Here is a 23,464-nt window from a genome sequence, read left to right as displayed (position 1 = left end):
CTGGAAGAGTCTCTGGCAGAGGCGGGACAGATGGAAGTAGATGCTGATTGGCAAGCCGAGGTGTTCAAGCGATTGGAAAAAGCAGAGGAGAGGCAGGAGAAGCAACGAGAGCGACTTGTGAACCTCAGCAAACAAACACGTGCTAAAGAGGAAGAAGTAGTCCAGCTAATGCTAGAAGTGGAGGGAAAGCAGGTGAGAATTCATGTTGAAGGCGCAGTCACATGAGCTGAAACAAAAGTCACTTTCAGGCCAAGCGGCTTTCTGTTGGTCAGTGTGGCGAATTCACCTGACCAACTTAAACCTATTGTAAAATTTGCGTGGGGAAAATCTTTTTACAAAATTCCCAATGACAGTGATAAATGTGACTGCACCTTTAGTGTTTTGTTTGCTATATCAAGTAGCTAAATTTCTTAAAAAAAAAAAAAAAAAAAAATTCCTTTAAATACAACATGCAAAAGACCAATGACGTTGTTTCGGTCTCAGTGGGATGATGTAGTGGCTAAACAAGCTAAACTGGAGGAGGAAAGACGGGTATCCGCCGCTGTTAACGCCCAGTGGAGGTCACTTATCTGTCAGGAAACAGAAGAGACTGAGAAACATCATGGCAAGCTGCAAATAAATCTAGAGGATCCATTAAGTGAGTTCAGACAACCTCTTTTCACAAAATGTAATAAAGGATTTGATTGAAACATAATATGATTATAGTTTTAAAATGACTTCCTTGTCAGGACACAATCAGCTAAAAAAGTCTGTCTGTGTGTGTTTGTAGATCATCAAATGGAAAAGAGACTTCGATCTCCCTGCTCGTCTAGAGGCCTGCTGCACAAGACCCAGAGTGAGACCACAAACATTTCCTTGATAAATCAATCAGATGATTCTTCTGGCTGTGAGTATTATTCGTTTAAACAGTGAGTTTTACTGAGTTTCATAACTAAGCATTATTTAACAAAGCAGCAAGCGATAAGGTTTCCCATGAGCATTGCTACTTTATAGTTTCTTTAGATCGTGGTCGAGGGGAGCTGGACTCTAAGGAAAGGGAGTTGATGCAGGAAATCAGAGAACTGAGGACGAAATTAGCTTCCAGAGCCAGAACGACTGACTTCATTTCACCCTCAATCAGTTCTGTACACTCTCACTGACAACACAGTCGCCATCAGCGCCGGACCAGTGTGTGTGGAACCAGGCACACGTTAAAGAGGATCTGAAAGATAATAATTTTTGATCAGATGAGAAGCCTGCTCAGTTTGTATTTTCTTTACAATGATGATAATCTGGATGTAGATTTATTCATTGATTTCAGATTTATTCTGGTTTGGTTTTGTAAATGTATTTTATTATTTGTATGTTTTTTTTATATTTAAGTGTCTTTTGTATAATCTTTTGTATTTAAAAATGAAAAATGTCAATTAATTTTCATTAAAAACATGAAATATAATTCAACAGTTTTCACTGTTTATTTACTTTTAATTACATTTTATTAAATGTAATTATTACAATATTTAAAAATATAATGTATTCCTGTGTTGGGATTCTATTATGTCCATCACAGTTGCATTTATTTCACAGAAATACAGCAAAATATATTGTGAAATATTAATAGAATTTAAAATAACTGTATTTAAGAATATTGTGTGTGTGTGTGTGTGTGTGTGTGTGTGTTTATACATATATATATATATATATATATATATATATATATATATATATATATATATATATATATGTATGTATGTGTGTGTGTGTGTGTGTAGGTGTATATTTGTATTATTATACAGTAGAATATACAGTAGAAAATATGTATGTGTGTATATACATACACACATATATATACACATATATTTTCTACTGTATATAATTCCACAATAATACCCTTTACAATGAGGTTTATTGAAGTATACTTCAGAGATATTCACAAGGTATGTATCATAGGATATTATATGATATAATGGTATTAGCGATGGTACAATACTTATATATTTTAAAATATGAATTTATTCCTGTGACGTCAATACTGATTTTTTGCAGCTATTACTTTGGCCTTTAGTGTCACATGATCCTTCAAAAATCATTCTAATATGCTGATTTGGTGCTAAAGAAGCATTTATTAATATCAAACCAGATGTTAAAAATATTACTTTTAATAAATTTAATGCATCCTTGCTAAATAACTATTGTTTTTCTTTTTTTAAAAAAACCCTTACTTTTGATAAATTTAATGCATCCTTGATAATTAACAATATAATTTTTTTTAAAAGCCTCACTTTTGATAAATTTAATGCATTTTTAATAATTAACAGTATTATTTCCTTTAAAAAGCCTCACTTTGATGAATGTAATGCATTTTTAATAATTAACAGTATTATTTCCTTTAAAAAGCCTCACTTTGATGAATGTAATGCATTTTTGATAATTAACAGTATTATTTTCTTTAAAAAAAACACAACTCGCATCTGATAAATTTAATGCATCCTTGATAATTAAAAGTATTATTTTCTTTAAAAATATATTTTCTGAACAATGTAATGCATCGTTGCTAATTAACAGCATTATTCTCTTTAAAAAAGCTTCACTTTTGATCAATTTAATGCCTTCTTGCTAATTAACAGTATTATTTTCTTTAAAAAAAAGCCTCACTTTTGAGAAATTTAATGCATTTTTAATAATTAATACTATTATTTTCTTCAAAAAAGACAACTCACTTTTGATAAGTTTAATGCATTCTTGATCATTAAAAGTATTATTTCCTTTAAAAAATGATCAATTTAATGTGTCGTTGCTACTTAACAGCATTATTTAAAAAAAGCCTTACTTTTGATACATTTAATGCATGCTTGCTAATTAACAGTATTATTTTCTTTAAAAAGCCTCGCTTTTGATCAATTTAATGCATTCTTGTTAATTAACAGTATTATTTTCTTTAAAAAAAGCTCACTTTTGATTAATTTGAAACATTCTTGATAATTCAAAGTATTATTTTCTTAAGTCATTTTTGATCAATTTAATGCATAAATTTAATGCAATAAATTTTTTTTAAAAAGCCTCACGTTTGATAAAGTAATGCATTCTTGATAATTTAAAGTATTATTTTCCTAAAAAATAACAATGTTTGATACATTTAAAGCAACCTTGCTAATTTACAATATTATTTTTTTTCCTTTCTTTTTTAAAAAGCCCCACTTTTTTCGGGTGTTTCAAAAAAAAAAAACTAGCGTGTCGCCCAACTAGACTGCATTTTAGGACATCATAAACAAATTGTATTTATCTGTGATAAACATAAACAGTCGATTTTTTTCTATTTAGGCATCGACGAAACACTGCCCGCTGTTGCTGGGAGGCGTTGATGACGTATCGGCATCGAGCACTTCCGGCTTTGGGTGCTGATGAGACTGAAGTGAACTGGTGATGCTTTGTGTTTTCATGTAGCTGTCGATGCTCACATGTAGATTTATAGCCTCTTATTTCAGCATTTACGCGACAGAGCGCAGCAGACTTTGTCCTGTTTGGGTCGAAATAAAGAAGACGGTATAGTTCAATTATTACATTATATCATATAGCTCACAACAGGCTTTTTTCGCGGGCTGAATTAATGCAGTCATTCATTGAAATGCAACGACAGCCTATTGTGAATGAACAGGAATGTGTTGTAGTTCACCTGCCAATGTGTTTTCTATTTTAACCCTTGTCCTTAGTGCATTTATAGACCATTATCACTTCATTTCTCATTGCAGAATGCAAGCATAGTGTGTAATGTATTATAATGTAATTTTCCACATCCCTTGTTTATTTCTACATACAGGAGGTTCAACAAACAGATTTCTAAACAGATTTAATATGTATTTTAGTTTGCACTAATTTGCTAAATTGTTATTATATTGCAATTCAATTCTAAAATTGTCAGTTTATATGGTATTTAGTGTTCATTCAGACACAATATTTCTATTTCCATTAGTGGGCCTATATATCGACTGTTCTTCTCAGTAATTGTCAAAATTAAGCTGGATGTATCTCTCTCTGTCGAAAGTTTGTGTGGCGTAGTTAATGTATGTTCATATGCGTGTACTAAAATTATTACTAAAACTGTTCATACTATACATAGACTAAACGACACGGGAGATGGCTGATAGAAGTGACCTGAAAGCTGAGCTTGAGCGCAAAAAGCAGCGCTTAGCCCAGATTCGAGAGGAGAAGAAAAGAAAGGAAGAAGAGAGAAAGAAGAAAGAGGTAGGTGCTGTTTTGGTTGGATATAATAGCCATTAATTATTTTATCACCTGCAAATATTTATTCTGTGTCGTTGATTGACCTGCCATGCAGTCTGAGATGCTTCAGAGGACTGAGAATGTGTCAGAAGACTCGGACCTTGACAGAAAGAGAAGAGAAACAGAGGCTCTTCTCCAGAGCATTGGAATTTCACCAGAACCTCCTTTAGGTATGTGTTACAAAACATACAGCTGTCTTTGCATGAACATAATGTGTGTGAGATACATCTTTATGAATGTGCATGCCACCTGCTTCAATTAAATGATAAAAGTAATCATCAAAAGTTTATGAGAAAGCAAAAAAAATTAAAATAAATACAGCTTACTTAGTCTCCTTTAGTGCTATATCAAGCGCTTGCCCCTAACTTTGTGAAAAAGAAGTATAGTTTTACTTACTAAAGAAATAATATATTTACAGAATGTTTTTTTTTTTTTTTTTGCAAACTATATAATGTTTTTGGACACTGAATTGCATGTTAACTGTAATTACATATAAAGTATAGTTTTAATTTATGGTGAATGCAATTAGCTAAACTTTACCCAAGCTGGGTGGTTTTTTTTTAACCACTAATTTCGTAATTAGTTTTAGTGTTTTTAAAATATATTTAAAGTGTGCTTCTGAATGCACTGACAAGCTTATATAGCAATCTAGAATCTACTTCATGCAATCATTTCTTGTGAAACTTTTATGTCAAGTATTTTAGTACATGCATTTTGTATGATCCCTCTTATTTTAGTCAAATAATTTAAGATTTTGTAGATTCTGCAAGGTGTATGTAAACCTTTGACTTCAACTGTTTGTACTTTGAAGCATACTAAGTGCACTTTGGAGAAGGTCTTTTCCAGAACAAAAATTTACTGATAATTTACTCACCCCCTTGTCATCCAAGATGTTCATGTCTTTCTTTCTTCAGTCGTAAGGAAATAGTTTTTTGAGGAAAACATTTCAGGATTTCTCACCATGTAATGGAGTTTAAACTTACAAAATGCAGTTTAAATGCAGCTTCAAATGGCTCTGAGGAAGAAGGGTCTTTTCTAGCAAAACGATAGGTCATTTTCTAAATAAATTGACAATTTACATACTTTTTAATAGGGTTGTGTAATATATCGAAAGTATCGAAATATCGCAAACGTACCTATCACAATATGCATATCGCTACAGCTTGCAATATTTGGAGCCATAAACAAAAGACAAAGAAAAAATCACTTATTTGCTTTTGCATAAATAACTTTTGTAGCTTAAATAAGAATCAGTGCATATTGAATTCATAGACTGAAGACTAAGCTGTGTTTTCTTTTTTCTTTTCATTATTCAGTTTCTAAACTGATGTTAAAATTATTGCACTAATGTTAAAATTACATTTTTATGTAATGCTAGAGTAAAACACTACCGTTCACTTTCAGAAGTTGTTGTAGGGGTGCTTTCTTCTCACAAAAAGCGAAACAAGTATGATAGTTATATTAGAATCAGAATCAGAATGAGCTTTATTCAGCAAGTGTGTGCAAACACAAGGAATTTGTTGTGGTTTTACAGGAGCTCTTGATGCATACATACATGCATATAAATAACCATATATATATATGACACAAGATAGTTATAGAGGTTCATAGAACTGCATTTTTCTTCAATATCACACAGCCCTAATTTTTAACCTTAAATGCTCGTCTTTTCTTGCTCTGTGTGAACTCTGTGTATTCCAGTTCAAGACAGTTAGGGTATGTCGTAAAACTCTCGTCTCATTTTCTTCTCCAATTTCAAAATCATTCTACATCGCTGCAGAAGTACCGACCCAGTGTTTACAAAAGTAAACGTGCAAAGAAGAACACCCTTTACAAAAAAAGTTAGAACAGCGATAAGGATTTTGAAGTTGGAGAAGAAAATGAGACGGGAGTTTTTCAACATACCTTAACTGTCTTGACCCGGAATACACAGAGTTCACACAGAGCTAGACAGGATGAGCATTTGAGGTTAAAAAAGTATATAAATTGTAATTTTGGTCAGAAGTGACTGATGGTTTTGCTAGATAAGACCCTTCTTCCTTGGCTGGGATTGTTTAGAGCTCTTTGAAGCTGCATTTTGGAAGTTCAAACTCACAGGCACCATTAAAGTCCATTATGTGGACAGAAATACTGAAATATTTTCTTCAAAAAACATCATTTCTTATCGACTGAAGAAAGAAAGAAAGACATGAACATCTTGGATGACAAGAGGGTGAGTAAATTATCTGTACATTTTTGTTCTGGAAGTGAACTTCTCCTTTAAGTGTGTTAAACATTAGTCATGAATGTATATTTATTTTTCTATGAATATTATATTATCTGCATTTGCAGGTTTTTAAAATCAGTAATATACTTCTATTTGAAGTACACTATAAGTGCACATTAAATATAATCATGCACACTTCTTTTTCACAAGAGTATGGTTCATGTTAGACTGATTTTTGCAGTTTTATATATAAAGGGCATGTTGCTTCGGCCAGTATTTGCGTCTTACTTTTTTTTTGGATCTTCTTTGCGGGAATGTCTTGTGACCTCTCTCAAATTTTTGCTAGATGTAAATCTGGTCAGATTTTAGGTCATTTCAGATTTAAATATAAGTTAGGGCATGGATTCATCTACAATACAATTACTAAAAAGTTACAGTATTCATAATATACAATTTATTGAACTGTCATGAACATTGTGGCTGTACTTGAAGCAGACTTGACACACTCAGTTCGATATATAAGATGTATTTAATGTAAAATTGTAATCATAATTAGATGATGAGATGATGACATAATTAAGTGACCATATCAAAATTCTAACATAGAGAGAAGTAAAATTCGCTTGACAATCTCTCCTGTTGTTGTTTTTCCTTTTGGATTTTTTTTTTCTCTTTGATTTGACCATTTCAATCCATTCTGTTCATTTTGATTTGCCTGTGTCTGCCACTGCTGGCCCTCAGTGCAGCCACTGCAGCTTTTAACATGGGATACCTGTTATTTTCATTATTTAGTCCCAACCCCTATGTCTCCCTCTTCGCAATCAGTGAGCCCAACTGGAAGTCAGGAATCTATAGAGGGAGGGACAGTGGGAAGGTATGAAATCTGCATGTGTGATTGTTGTTTGTACACTGCACTATATATATAACTTGTAATCTATTTTGAAATATTTTTATATTCCCTGATGTATTTACATATATGTGACCCTGGACCACAAAACCAGTCATAAGTGTAAATTTGTCGAAATTGAGACTCTTACGTCATCTGAAAGCTGAGTAAATAAGCTTTCCATTGATATATTGTTTGTTAAAATAGGACAATGTTTGTCTGATATACAACTATTTGAAAACCTGGAATCTGAGGGTGCAAAAACATCTGAATATTGAGAAAATCGCCTTAAAAGTTGTCCAAACGAAGTTCTTAGCAATGCATATTACTAATCAAAAATCAAGTTTTTATATATTTATGGTAGAAAATTTACAAAATATCTTCATGGAACATGATCTTTACTTAATATGCTAAAGATTTTTGGCATAAAAGAAAAATCGATAATTTTGACCCATACAATGTATTTTTGGCTATTGCTACAAATATACCTGTGCTACTTAAGACTGGTTTTGTGGTCCAGGGTCACATATTTGCATTCTACAAATATTCTAGGAGGTCTGTAGCAAATTTAAGAACAAAAGAATTATGTACATTTAGGTTTTTAAAAATGCCAAAATTTACTAGAAAATTTTAAAAATATATATTAATTGTTAATTTCTCTTGAGATTCACACATCTAACAGTATTCTAATAATGAGTAGAAATACATAAACCAGTACAAATATTCAGTATTTATCTTTTCTAAATCATATTTTAATGCATTTAATAAAATTGAATTGTATGTGTATTGCATTTTATTAAATTAAATGTGACCCTGGACCACAAAACCAGTCATAAGGTTAAATTTTACAAAACGGAGATGTTTACATCATATGAAAGCTAATAAATAATATAACAATAAAATAACAATAAACAAGCTTTCTATTGATATATGGTTTGTTAGAATAGGACAATATTTGGCCGAGATACATCTGTTTGAAAATCTGAAATCTGAGGATGCAAAAAAAATCAAACTACTGAGAAAATCACCTTTAAAGTTGTCCAAATTAAGTTCTTAACAATGCATATTTCTAATCAAAAATTACACTTTGATATATTTATAGTAGGAATTTTACAAAAAATCTTCATGGAACATGATCTTTACTTAATTTCCTAATGATTTTTGGCATAAAAGAAAAATCAATAATTTTGACCCATACAATGTATTTTTGGCTATTGCTACAAATATACCCCAGCGACTTATGACTGGTTTTGTGGTCCAGGGTCACAAATGTGTATTGTAACAGTTTAAAAGGCAGTTACTTAATTTTGCATATCATGTTGTAGTTGTTGTTTTCTATCACACAGTATAAATGGCTATTTATATAGTATATTTAGCTGCTTTTATATTTTAAAAAGGGGGTCCCTCACAAAATGATCATATTTGAGGGTCTTTTGTATCAAAAATTTTAAAAGATTTAAAGGATGTGAGCTTTGAGACTGATAGCAGTTTAATTTCTACATCAAACACTTGCTTATACACATCATTTGCTATACATTTTTATCAAGGCTTCAGATAAAATGTGATATATTATATAGAAGCCTGTTTCCACCACTGAATAACAAAAAAAGGTAATTGCAACTTTTTATCTCGCAATTCTGACTTTTTTTCTCAAAATTGTGAGATATAAACTTGCATTTGTAAGTTATAAAGTTAGAATTGTGAGATATAAATTCTGAGAAATGAAGGCAGAATTCCCGAGATATAAATCGTTTTTTTTTTTTTTTTTTTTTTTTTTACAGTTTTTTGAGTTTATGTCTCATAATTCTGACTTCTGAGAAGAAAGTCAGAATTGTAAGAAAGTCAGAATTACGAGATACAAACTCGCATTTGCAGGAAAATGTCAGAATTGCAAAACACAAACTAGCATTTGCAAGAAATAAATCAGAATTGCGAGTTTTAATGACTTTTTTCGTACAATTGTGAGTTTATATCACACAATTCTAGGAAAAAAGTCAGAAATGTGAGAAAAAAAAGTCATAATTATGAGATACAAACTCGCATTTGCAGGAAAAAGTCAAAATTGCACATTTTAATATCGTAATTCTGACATTATTTCTCTCAATTGTGAGTTTATATCACACAATTCTAATAAAAAAAGTCAGAATTGTAAGGAAAAAAATCTGAATTATAAGATACAAACTCGCATTTGCAGGAAAAAGTCAAAATTGCACATTTTAATATCGTAATTCTGACATTATTTCTCTCAATTGTGAGTTTATATCACACAATTCTAATAAAAAGAGTCAGAATTGTAAGGAAAAAAATCTGAATTATAAGATACAAACTCGCATTTGCAGGAAAAAGTCAAAATTGCATGTTTTAATCTCGAAATTCTGACTTTATTTCTCGCATTTGAGAGTTTGTCACACAATTCTAAGAAAAAAGTCAGAATTGTGAGAAAGTCAGAATTACGAGATCCAAAGTCGCATTTGCGAGAAATAAATCAGAATTGCGAGTTTTAATGACTTTTTCTTACAATTGTAAGTTTATATCACAATTCTGAGAAAATTGTCAAAATTGTGAGAAAAAAGTCAGAATTATGAGATATAAACTCGCATTTGCAGGGAAAAAAGTCAAAATTGAGCATTTTAATCTAGTAATTCTGACTTTATTTCTCACATTTGTGAGTTTATGTCACACATTTCTAAGAAAACATCTGAATTGTGAGGAAAAAGGTTAGAATTACGAGATACAAGCTTGCATTTGCAGGGGAAAAACTCAGAATTACGGGATTAAAACTTTTTTTCCTGCAAATGTGAATTTGTATTTTGCAGTTGTATCATGCAATTTAGACAAATTTATTTATTTATTTGTACATTTTTGATTCAGTGGTGGAAACATGCATCCATACTATTATGCATTATTTAGGGGAATTAAATATTTTATGAAAAAATTATTTGAAGAATATTTCCTTCAGGGAATTATTTCTCTTTATGCATTATTTCTTAAGACAAGATTGACATGATTCATGCAAGCTATTTTATTTATTTTACTATTTATTTAAATTTCTGTAATCCCCTTAAGACTAAGTCTAATGTTTTTCCTTTTCCCTACATCTTTTGTTGGGACATCAGATATCGGTAAGGATAACTGTTGATGTTATCATCGTTAGGTGCTAACATTCGTTGATGCATCACCCATCAGTGGATGTGGTTCTGTTGTAGCTGATTTAAAGTATAGTGCCACATATGTGTATATGTGATTTCATCTAAGAGACAATGTATTATCTCATGTAATCATGCATGAAAGAGGGTAATGCACTGCTGATGAAGCTGCAGAACCTAATCATGCATGCTTAGTCTTATCCCTCTTAACCATTATGTGGTATATTCTTATGACCTCTGTAGGATGTTACAGTGGGACACCGACCCCTCAGCTCTTCAGCTTCTTGCAGATTCTGTTCATGGGTGAGACTGCCTTATCAAATCGCATTCACAATATCAAAGAGGAACCTGTATGATTTTTTTTTTCTTCTTCTAAACATAAAGATATTTTAAAGAATGAAGGTAACCAAACAGTTTCTGGTCCCCATTGACTTCCATAGATTACTGTGGAAGTCAGTGAGGACCAGGAATTTTTGGTTGCTCACATTCTTGAAAATATCTTCTTTTATGTTTCTTCTTCTTTTATATTTAAACTCACAACTTGAGATTCAGTAAATGATGACAGGAGCAAGGCAAAACAAAGTGAAACAACACATTAAAATAGTTTGAGCTTCCTTTCTTAGGTGCAGGATGCATAGGCTTGGTGCATCAAAAATTGTTCAGATTGATTTCATGCCAAAAGAACTGGTGACATACTGTAAAGAGACACAGACTCCTGTCGCATCTGATCAGCCTGAAGGTAAAGACTTGTTTTTATTTCCATTTAATAACTGAGATGGATATCCGTGCATATAAAACTGAATGTAGTGGCTTTACCCACAAAACAAATGCCTCACTGCTTACAATGTTTTCAAAAATGACTATTTTCCACAGAGGAGGAGGATGAGGAGCTGTCAGTGACCAAATCTGAGCCGGTGCCACAGCAGCTGGAGGAGGAGAGCTCTCAGGAGGCCGAAGAAGGCAAGAAGAATCCTAGTTTTTAAATAAATTAATACATTTAAAATAAGTGTAACATCATACAGAGCTGTATGAATATGTATATCTTCTTTAGTTCATCCTAGAGAACTGACCAACGAAGAGAAAGAGCAGGTTGTTCATTCAGAGGATTTCCTTTTCTTCTTCGACCGAAGCATCCGTGTAATGGAGCGTGTGCTGGCCGAGGATACAGACATTTTCTTTGACTACAGTGGGAGAGATATGGAGGACAAAGAAGGGTCAGCAGAGGCTTATGTAACAGTCAAACATACACAGATTCCCACATGATTACAAAAAAGTTATTCTGTACTAGACAGTTTGTTTAACCTAATGTAGGGTGATGATTGTTTAGAATCAGGTTTAATGAGGTGACCCAGAAACTGAAGAGTTGCACTCAACCTCAAGTGACTCCTGGGAAACTTACTGTAAATTGCTTTGGATGATTGTACCAGAATGCAACGGTTTGTTTTGTTCTCAGGGACATGCAAGCTGGATCCAACTTGTCTTTTAATCGACATTTCTACGATGAGCATTGGTCCAAACATCGAGTTGTCACTTCCCTGGATTGGTCACCACAGGTACTTCATTAGAAAAATTTCATTATTATAAGCAGTGCTGGTTAGTACCTGAGTACATGTAATCTGGATTATGTCAGGCCCTATGAATCCTATGTAATGTCATGTAATTTGCCAATATTTTTAAATCAAAAATAGGTCATTACACTTAAATCAAAACACGATATGGACTAGTGTCTGTGAATATTAAGCTGCAAAAATTATAATTAAATATGAATCATGCTTGTTCTGTGTGTGTGAATGAATAGTGCAGACGCCCGGTTTTGTTTACCACACACATACAGAAGCACATGTGACGCTTGCAGTGTTTCCAGCCTCTGCCGCATAAACCTAATCTCTAGAACTGCTCTGTGACTCACTTTATGAGCATTTTACCATTGCTTTCTAGAAAAGCTATCGTCATATGACATACAAACAGAAACTAAAGGTCTTCACAGCAGTCTGTCAAACTAAAAGTTTGATTTGTTTAAAGAAACTGCGACAGAAATATATTATGCAACGATTATTTACACATTGTAATCCATTACTGATTCCAAATTACATTTTAGTCAGTAACGTAATTCATTACATTACACATTTTAGGTTATATAATCAGATTACTTTTAGATTACCTCTGACCTAACTCGTTTATCACATTGATTTTAACAGGATAATGTTGTACCATAATGATGTAAAAATACAAAGAGTGAGAAAATATATTCCTTTCATTGTAATTAACAACATGAAATGCATTAAACATTATATTACATCAAGGTTTTCCAAACTGGGGTTGTACGTTTAATAAAAGGCTAACAAGTAATTAAATCAAAAATGAAAATAAAACAATGCAACAATCAAAATAGTTAACTTACTAAAAGAGAACCGTGAACATGCAAATGTGATACTTAATTATTAAAATATTTATTTTTAAATCTCAGGGGTACTTAAAGGGGTCATTGATTTTTTTTTATTTTTTTACTTTAGTTAGTGTGTAATGTTTCTGTTTGAGCATTAACAACATGTGCAAAGTTACAATGCTCAAAGTTCAATGCAAAGGGAAATATTGTTTTGTATGGAATTGCTGATTGACCACCCCTTTAAAGAAAATATATGAGGTGAAAAGCAAAAAGTTTTTTAATGAGTATGAAAGACAAGCCTTTCAATAATACATAATAATACATGATTATATAACCTACTGAGTGATAATTCAAATAAATATGCTACTGTGTGAATAATATGTAATAAATTAAAAAAACTGTAGTCTGTTTACGAGTATTTAAAAATGTAATTACTGTAATTACAAGTACTTAATTTTTGGAATCTGATTACGTAATCCAGATTATATGTAATCAGTTACTACCCAGCTCTGGTAATGTGGTAATGATAGTACTTTATATTATATAGTACATTATTTTACACTATATATAAGGAGTATTTACCAGAAAAATTGATTTACCAGAATTTATTTACCAGAAAAATGTAAATACACAACAAAAAAATAGATATAAATAAAATAATAATGAATACATTTTTATACGTTCATTAATTAGAAATTTTGATTATTAAAATGGAATGAAAATGGAATCCAGAAAATTAATGGAAAACAGAATTTGGTAAAAAAAAAAAAAAAAAAAAAAAATGAATTTGAGAAAACTAAATATAACATGTTTCATAGGGCCTTAAAATTTTAATTTTTGTTAAAAGTTAATTAGACATGCTATTTGGTTTAATTTAACCATTCAAATACAATCTAGAAAATTAAAACAAAAAACGGGATCTAGAAAAATTAAAAACAAAATTTGGAAAAAAAATAAAATGGAATTTGGGAAAAAATAAAATGGATTTCATAGGGCTCCAGGATTATGTAATCGGACTCCAAAAATAAGTAATCCTATTAGATTTTAAAATGCTTATAATCAGATTACAGTTACATTTTATGGATTACATGGTTACATATTATTCACACAATTTCAGTTAATTATTTATAATTTATGGAAATTTTTCATTCTAAAAATTCTTACCGCTTATACACATTTAGAAAGTACATTTTAATTTTGTGGAATTATTCATTTTAATTTGACATTTTTATGATTTCATAATAATTAATAGCTTTTCACAAACTAACAAACCTCCTGCAGTTCTTTCACAAACCCCAGTTTGGGAAACCCTGATGTAATGTTTAATGAACTTCATGATGATAGCAAAGAATGGAATATATTTTCTTTCTCTCTTTTTTAATGTCAAAATGGTTCATAGTAATCCCATTTAAAACTGTGGGATAAATGTGTTAGATCAAAAGTAACAAAAAATTAGTCAGAAAACATTGCCTAATATGTGCAATCCAGCAGATTACATTACTAACAACAATTTTCATTGTGTAATTTGTTATAACAGATAAGTAACAGACTACTGCTTATATGTAATTAACCAGAACTGCATATAAGCAACCCCTAGAACCAGATACCACATCCATTATATTGACACATTGCACATTGTATTCAGTCACATGTTCTTTTTGCAGTATCCTGAATTGCTAGTGGCCTCATACAACACTAATGAGGATGCACCTCATGAGCCAGATGGAGTTGTGCTGGTCTGGAATATGAAGTTTAAGAAGACAACCCCCGAGTACATACTCCACTGTCAGGTTTGAATTCCCATTGCTCACAATTAACTAATCACAACTAGTCTGAAAGCCTGAATGTTGTTCCTTTTAGCTGCATTTCAATATACTGTTTTTTTTTTCATTACATATTGAGCAATGAGTAACCAACTTAAAATGAAAAAGCCTGAATGTAAATCTAATTTCTATTATTAAAATACACAATAGAGCTCAACTTTCAGATGCTGTCTGCGTCACTAATGCACGTCATTCTGTGTTTGCACTGATGTCACTTCTAAATTAACTCTCATTGTTCAGCACATTGTCTGTATGCTCCACTTGTGCGTTTTAACCTTGATGGAGGATGAGCTGACGTCATCTTTGCCAAAACACTAACCGTAGCTGGCAAAAGTAATTACTGGTGTATTCGACCAATAATGCATTTTATGGTTTTTCCTTTTAGTCCTCAGTGATGTCAGTCGGCTTTGCTCAGTTTCATCCCAACCTTGTGATCGGAGGCACTTACTCAGGACAGATAGCACTGTGGGACAATCGAAGTCACAGGAGGACCCCAGTGCAACGGACACCCTTGTCTGCAACTGCACACACTGTAAGACCATCAGTTACAGATAAAATGTTTTAAAATATAATGCAGTCTGTTGGTGGTTTAATGGTTAAAAATCTGAGCTGAAAACACCAACGTTGCCAGGTCATTGAGGTGACCCAGAAACTGAAGAGTCGCACTCAACCTCAAGATATTCCTGAGAGACTTCGGTTATTGTAAATTGCAGAATTAAAGTGATAGTTCAGCTAAAAAAAATCTGTTATTAATTACTCACCCTCATGTTGTTCCAAACCTGTAAGACCTTTGTTCATCTTTGGAACACAAAGATATTTTTGATGAAATCTGAGCGCTTTTTGACCCTGCATAGACAGCAATGCAACTGACACGTTCAAAGCCCAGAAAGGTAGTAAGGACATTGTTAAAATAGTTCACTGTCTTGAATGCGTGGCAGAGACTGACACAGAAGTTATTTTTGTTTTTTTTTACGCACAAAAAAAATATTCTCATAGCTTCATAGAATTAAAGGATTTTTACTTACACCCTTGTCATCCAAGATGTTTATGTCTTTCTTTCTGCAGTCGTAAGGAAATTTCAGGAATTTTCTTCATTGAACTTCCACAATGCAGTTTAAATGCAGCTTCAGAGAGCTCTAAATGATCCCATTCAAGGAAGGAGGGTCTTATCTAGTGAAACAATCAGTTATTTTCTAAAAAAAAATTAAAATTTTTATACTTTTTAACCTGTGCATCGTAGAGCTAGACGAGATGAGGATTTGTGGTTAAAAACTATAGAAATTGTAAATTTTTTAGAAAATAACTGATCGTTTCACTAGATAAGACCCCCTTCTTCCACGACTGGGATCATTTAGAGGCCTTTGAAGCTGCATTTAAACTGCATTTTAGAAGTTCAAACTCGCAGGCACCATTGAAGTCCACTATATGGAGAAAATTCCTGAAATGTCCTTAATCATAATTTCTTTATGACTGAAGAAAGAAAGACATGCACATTTTGGATGACAAGGGGCTGAGTAAATTATCTGTAAAGTCTTGTTCTGGAAGTGAACTAATCCTTTAAGGTTGAACCACTGATGTCACATGGACTATTTTATCAGTGTCCTTACTACCTTTCTGGGCCTTGAATGTTTCAGTTGTGTTGATGTCTATGCAGGGTCAGAAAGCTCTCGGATTTAATCAAAAATGTCTTAATTTGTGTTCTCAAGATGAATGAAGGTCTTACGGGTTTGGAACAACATGAGGGTGAGTAATTAATGACAGAATTGTAATTTTTGGGTAAACTACCCCTTTAAAAACTTTGCTTTGTCATTATATGGCAAAACAATCCCTTATTTTTTATTTGAAAAATATCTTCATCATGGTCAAAAAATACAGATGACAAAACTGTCACATACTTTATATATTTTTGCAGCATCCTGTGTACTGTGTGAATGTGGTCGGAACACAGAATGCCAACAACTTGATCACAGTATCCACAGATGGCAAGATGTGCTCCTGGAGTCTGGACATGCTCTCACAGCCTCAGGTGTGCAGATAACACATTTAGACAGATTGAATTATCATTTGGGATTTGACTGATATTAAACAATACATTATATGTCTGTTGTTACTCACAGGAGAGCATGGAGCTGATCTACAACAAGTCAAAGCCAGTGGCCGTCACTTGTATGGCCTTCCCTGCAAGTGACGTGAACAACTATGTGGTAGGAAGTGAGGAGGGCACTGTTTACACAGCATCCCGCCATGGAAGGTCGGTGGTTCCTGCAACAAAAGATAATAATAACAGAATTTTCATATTTGGATTTGGGTCAACTATACTTTTAGTAATGTTTGTGACCCTAGACCACAAAACATAAAGTAGCACGGGTATATTTGTAGCAATAGACAGTAATACATTGTGTGGGTCAAATTTATCGATTTTTCTTTTATGCCAAAAATCATTAGGATATTAATTCAAGACCATGTTCCATGAAGATATTTTGTAAATTTCCTACTGTAAATATATCAAAACTTAATTTTTGATTAGCAATATGCATTGCTAAGAATTAATTTGGACAATATTTTTTTGCACGCTCAGATTCCAGATTTTTGAATAGTTGTATCTTGGCCAAATATTGTCCTATCCTAACAAACCATTCATCAATGAACCGTGCATCAAAAAATGAAATTGACTGGTTTTGTGGTCCAGGGTCACATTTGTGAATATGAAAAACATCTTTACTATTACCCTGAACTTGCATAACTTGTCCCATGCAGTAAAGCTGGTATTGGTGAAATGTTTGACGGGCATCAGGGTCCTGTGACTGGAATCAGCTGCCATAACGCTGTGGGTCCGGTTGACTTCTCTCACCTCTTTACCACTTCCTCATTTGACTGGACGGTCAAACTGTGGTCAACCAAAGTAAGAGTTGTTTTGGGGCTTGTGTTGCTCGATATGTGTTTTGGCCATTTAGCATTATCTGAATATAACTATTCCATCTTTCTGACAGAATAACAAGCCGCTGTATTCCTTTGAAGACAATGCAGACTATGTTTATGATGTTATGTGGTCTCCAGTGCATCCAGCACTCTTTGCTACAGTAGATGGCAATGGTCGTCTGGACCTCTGGAATCTCAACAACTACACAGAGGTCAGGGGCATTGCGTCTCATTACATTCTTTACTCAGTCTTCTGTCTTCTGTATTATATAAGAAGAACATTCATTTCATACTTTAATATTACAATAAGAGGACCCCCTACTTGGGGCAAGAAACCACTGAATTAAACTGGTCCCTTGATGTCATCAGATTTTTGCAGAATATATTATCTGATGTTATTTGTAATGTTTTTTTGTTCTTTTTCAAAAGGTACCATTCATGTAAAATATTAAATAAAATATTCTATGCACATTACGCACGTTCAAAGCTCTGAGGTCGGTAAGATTTTAAAATGTTTTTAAAAGACATCTCTTATGCTCAGCAAGGCAGTTAAAACAGTAATATTATGAAATATTATTATAAAAAATATATATTTTATTTTGTAATTTATTCCTGCAATGGAAAAGCTGCAGTCATTACTTCAGTCTTCAGTGTGACATGATTCTTCAGAAGTCATTCTAATATGATTTTCTGCTCAATAAACATATTTTAGATATTATTAACATATAATGACATTTTATATATTATTTTATTAATGTTGAGAACAGGTTACATTTTAATTAAATAATTTATTCCGTTTTTGGAACCGTGATACTTTTTTTTAGGATTCTTTGATGGAAAGAAACTTCAAAAGAACTGAATTTGTAACCGTGTAAAAGTTATACTGTCACTTTTGATTAATTTAATGCATCCTTGCTGAATAAAAGTATTAATTTTAATATAAATTTAAACAGTATTGTAAATGCAATTGAAAATTTTATTGAACAATGACAAATTAAATAACAGAATTTTAGAGCGATACATTTAAATGACACTATAATTCTATGCATTATATAAAGGCCATTTTGTAATTAAATGGAAGTCATAATAGCAATAAAGTATTAATTCAGATTAAATGTTCCACTCAAAAGATGTTTGAAATGTACATCTACGTCATGGGATGATTACATAACTTTAATGAATTATAATAATTATAAAAATATTAAATAATAAAACACCAACAAAAACATGCCCACCGGACTCATTTAAATGAATTGCTACACTACCAGTCAACATTTTTGAATAGTAAGATTTTTAATGTTTTTTAAAGACTTCTGTTCTGCTCACCAAGCCTGCATTTATTTGATCCAAAGAACAGCAAAAACAGTACAATTTTTACTATTCAAGATAACTGTTTTCTATTTGAATATATTTTAAAATATAATTTATTCCTGTGATTTCAAAACTGAATTTTTAGCATCATTACTCCACTCCACATGATCCTTCAGAAATCATTCTAATTCTCTGATTTGCTGCTCAGCAACATTTATTATTATTATTATGTTGAAAACAGCTGAGTAGAATTTTTTTCAGGTTTCTTTGATGAATGGAAAGTTCAGAAGAACAGCATTTATCTGAAATAGAAATCTTTTGTAACATTTATCATCACTTTTCATCAATTTAAAGCGTCCTTGACTCCAAGCTTTTGAATGTTAGTGTATAATGTTACAAAAGCTTTTTATTTCAGATAAATGCTGATCAGAATCAGAATCAGAATGAGCTTTATTGCCAGGTATGTTTACACATACTAGGAATTTGTTTTAGTGACAGCAGCTCCACAGTGCAATAGAGTGACAGTGACAAGACAAGACATAGATTATAAAAAAGAACAATATACAAGTACACAAGACAAAGTGCAAAGTGCAAAATAGCAAAAACACAATATACAGAGTATGCCATTGTTAGGTACAGGTATATTAGGGTGCAAATTTGGATATAAGTAGGTATTAATAAATACTGAATAGATTAATAAAGTGTATAATAGTGCTGCATGTTCCACGTTTACTGACTAGTGTTCATGAGATGGATTGCCTGGGGAAAAAAACTGTTCCGGTGTCTGGTCGTCTTGGTGTTCAGTGCTCTGTAGCGCCGACCAGATGGTAACAGTTCAAAGAGCGAGTGTGCTGGATGTGAGGGGTCCAGAGTGATTTTGCCAGCCCTTTTGCGCACTCTGATCTTTAAATACTCAACTGTTTTACATATTGGTAGTAATAATACAAATAAATGTTTCTTGAACAGCAAATGAGCATTTTAGAATGATTTCTGAAGGATCATGTGACACTCATGACTGGAGTAATGATGTTGAAAATTTTACTTTGATCACAGAAATAAATTACATTTTAAAATATATTCAAACAGAAGTCAGTTATTTTAAATAGTACAAATATTTCACAGTATTACTGTTTTTGCTGTATTTTGGATCAAATAAATGCAGGCTTCGGGGCAGAAGAGACGTCTTTAAAAAAAACTGGTAGTGTATGTCCACAAATCCTCCATCAGCAAGCTACACTAAAACCTGTAATATCCTACATGAAAGTAGTTCATAGATTACTATTATCCAATGAAAAATGTAACCTCAAACTGTTCAGCTTGAATTCATCTTATAAATGTTTATGTTCATATCACAAGTCAAAATTATTAAGAGCATAACCACTGAATAAATGTGTTGAGATGCGATTTGGTGACATCTATAGTGATGAAAAAAAAGGTGGTGAAGGATGCAAATTGCCTTTCCTTGACATTTGTATGTTTGATACTAAATTAGATGGCAGTTCAATCATGTTGCCACACAGTTATTACATTTATATTTCCGCTCCCAAAACAATGTGTACCAGGTGCCATCAGCAAGTGTGACAGTGGAGGGAGGATGTGCCCTGAACCGGGTCAGATGGGCGTCAGGGGGCAGAGAGGTGGCCGTGGGTGATTCAGAGGGCCGTGTTTGGATCTATGACGTGGGCGAGGTAATAACACAAACACGTGTATTATGAATTATAAATATTTGCACTCATAATCAAATACACAGACAGATCAAACAGTGCAGATTTCAACAGTCACTAATTGTGTTCAACCATTGGTTGGTTGTATTTCTATTTTAGCAGTTGGCCGTGCCACATACAGACGACTGGAGCAAATTTGCCCGCACACTCATGGAGATTCGCGCAAACCGGGGGGATGGAGAGGAGGAGGGTGCTTTGGAGCTACCTGCCTGAAACACACACACATTTACATTCAGTGAGACACACGTAAAGATACGCTAAAACAGATGCTTGATATAAAGTGAGTGAATCACACATACACACTGCTGTGATCACAGGTCCTTTTTTCTTTTGCCTACAAAAGTCTATTTATAGCATGGGTGTTAATTAGCAATAACTCCTCTTCCAATGATAATCGTTAATTCCAGAACACATACAGGTGAATGGGCTTGATCTAACTATATCTAGGGCTTGCAGTGACTATACAGGAGTGAGCCAAACTGTATCAAAACAGCTGTGCGGGAATTGTAATTGTCAGATTATTTACATACAGTTGAAGTCAAAAGTTTACATACACCTTGCAGGATCTGCAAAATGTTAATTATTTTACCAAAATAAGATTGTACAAAATGTGTTATTTTTTTTTAGTACTGACGTGAAGAGAAAACAATAGCTGAATTTATAAAAATGACCCCGTTCAAAAGTTTACATACATGATTTTTAATACTGTGTTGTTAGCTGAATGATCCACAGCTGTGTTTTTTTGTTTAGCATTTTTGTGTATTTGAACCCTTTACAACAAGTATTGTATGATTTTGAAATCCATCTTTTCATACTGAGGACAACTGAGGGACTCATATGCAACTATTACAGAAGGTTCAAATGCTCCCTGATGCTTCAGGGTAAATTTTGCTTATTTTGTCTTCCAGGAAACATGTAGGTATCATCTGTAGCTCCTAAAGGGCAGTACTAAATGAAAAAAAAAAGATATTTAGGCAAAATAAGAAAAATGTACACATCTTCATTCTGTTCAAAAGTTTTCACCCCTGGCTCTTAATGCATCGTGTTTCCTTCTGAAGCTTCAGTGAGCGTTTGAACCTTCTATAATAGTTGCATATGTGTCTCTCAATTGTCCTCAGTGTAAAAAAATTAATCTTAAAATCATACAGTCATTGTTGGACAGGGTTCAAATAGACAAAAATGCAGAAAAACCAAAGAATTTGTGGGGCCTGGATTATTTTTCCTTTTTTTTTTTTTTACTGTTCAGAACAAACAAGAGACTCATGAATAACCATCACTAAAAAAAAAAAACACACACAAATGTGGATCATTCAGGTAACAGTATTAAGAATCAAATGTACATAAACTTTTGAACAGGGTTAAATGACGTCAACAGGGTTAAATAAATCAGATATTTCAAAAAAGACATTAACATATTGTGGACTATATGTGAATGTCTTTTATGAAATATCTGATTTAGGTCAGTACTAAAAAATAACATGCATTTTGTACGATTCCTCTTATTTTGCTGAAAATCAATAACATTTTGCAGATTCTGCAAGGTGTATGTACATTTTTGTCTTTAACTGTATGTGAAAGTACAAGGTCATACTGAGAAATGTATTGACTGTTATGTAAAAATGTATTACATATACAGCAAAACTTCTGAATGTGACTTCTTTTTCTGTTGACCTTTTAGGTTGTATGTGTGCATCATTTAATACCAACTGCAGCATAAAACAACTATAAAGTGTGAACAACTAATAAAGGTCATTGCGTCTCAAATCCTGCGTTTTAATCCTCTTTTAAGCGGTTTGAGGTTTTGGTGTGTGATTGAAAGTTTGAATATCAATGTCATATTCCTCCATGATGTTCTCGTGTCATTAAACCTTTTATCTTTAATCACAATGACAACAGATTCCTTGTTATCCACGTTTTTTTTCCTCCATCATCAGCAACTTTCATGGACGCACACGGCCGCACGTAGAAGGCGGGATCCTGTTACCATGACAATTACGTCAATATTAGTGTCGGGTAACTAAAGGTCAAACTAAAGACAAGCCAGAGACGGAAGGAAACAGGCTCGGAATGGCGGAGACTAAAGGGTTTTTTTTTGCAGCAAAAGCCGGAGGAAATCACAGTAATAAACTGCGGTTTAATCGCGTTATCGCTTGAACGGCGGTGCTTTGTCTAATTTGAACAGGATACCCATATGCTACAAGGTACTGGCGCGGCGGGAAGGACAGTCCATGCTAGTTTTGTCTGTAAATTGGAGCAAAGCTGTAGAGCATAGCTACCGTTAGTTAGCCGTGCCGTGTTGTTCCGTTTAAAAGCAGATGACTTTTGCTAACTCTCAGTGCTGTGTTAGACACAAACCAAACGCATGGATGGCTCTATATCGCTTTTGTGAGGGTGAAATGCACTGCAGCTATAGCTTGACTGCTTGCTTCCTCTTCACCCAACTTGGTAGCTGGTAGCAACCCAGGCTTACTTGGTGCAAGTTCTTCTTATTATTCCAACTTATTTCGCACGGTTAATTGTGTCTCAGAATTAACCGATTTTCTCTTCCCAAGCAGAGAAACAAGGTTGACCCAATGTCAGTGTACAAACATGAGTGTTTGTTGTTATTATGATTGTTTGGTTTCTCAAACTCGGGTCGAGTAACGTTACGACTGTTATTTATGGTGATGCTCATATAGAGACCGCACTTCCAGCTGTTGTTGTTTTACATTATTAACTCATGTTAAAGATTAAAAATCCATCTAAATCGATGCAAAAATTGTTTGCAATAAATGTCTGTGATTAGACCGTGACACTGCCCATATCT

The 23,464-nt window shown here is 33.0% G+C and overlaps 2 protein-coding genes across 3 annotated transcripts; both read left to right on the top strand.

The window, feature by feature from the left end:
• The first annotated feature begins 16 nt into the window (after window positions 1-16).
• LOC141342154 (TBC1 domain family member 31-like) lies at window positions 17-1,315 on the top strand. Its single transcript, XM_073846542.1, has 4 exons — window positions 17-192; window positions 484-637; window positions 770-886; window positions 994-1,315. The coding sequence occupies exons 1-4, from the start codon at window positions 31-33 to the stop codon at window positions 1,137-1,139; spliced, it is 579 nt and encodes a 192-aa protein (XP_073702643.1). The 5' UTR covers window positions 17-30; the 3' UTR covers window positions 1,140-1,315.
• Window positions 1,316-3,381: 2,066 nt separating this feature from the next.
• LOC141342270 (cytoplasmic dynein 1 intermediate chain 1-like) lies at window positions 3,382-22,422 on the top strand. Of its 2 annotated transcripts, none has more exons than XM_073846687.1 (17): window positions 3,382-3,522; window positions 4,097-4,221; window positions 4,313-4,427; window positions 7,256-7,337; window positions 10,739-10,798; window positions 11,119-11,234; window positions 11,369-11,455; window positions 11,547-11,709; window positions 11,949-12,048; window positions 14,546-14,671; window positions 15,090-15,236; window positions 16,617-16,730; window positions 16,822-16,955; window positions 17,462-17,606; window positions 17,695-17,835; window positions 20,497-20,622; window positions 20,758-22,422. In XM_073846687.1, the coding sequence occupies exons 2-17, from the start codon at window positions 4,114-4,116 to the stop codon at window positions 20,869-20,871; spliced, it is 1,878 nt and encodes a 625-aa protein (XP_073702788.1). In that variant the 5' UTR covers window positions 3,382-3,522; window positions 4,097-4,113; the 3' UTR covers window positions 20,872-22,422. The 2 variants fall into 2 exon arrangements, with proteins under 2 accessions (XP_073702788.1, XP_073702787.1); XM_073846686.1 differs by having other exon boundaries at window positions 7,205-7,337.
• Window positions 22,423-23,464: the final 1,042 nt, after the last annotated feature.

This window comes from Garra rufa, chromosome 9 (genome assembly GCF_049309525.1).
Source record: "Garra rufa chromosome 9, GarRuf1.0, whole genome shotgun sequence".
Lineage (NCBI taxonomy): Eukaryota > Metazoa > Chordata > Actinopteri > Cypriniformes > Cyprinidae > Garra > Garra rufa.
The sequence above is the reverse complement of the archived record's forward strand: the minus strand, read 5'-3'. Positions and strand labels throughout refer to the sequence as shown.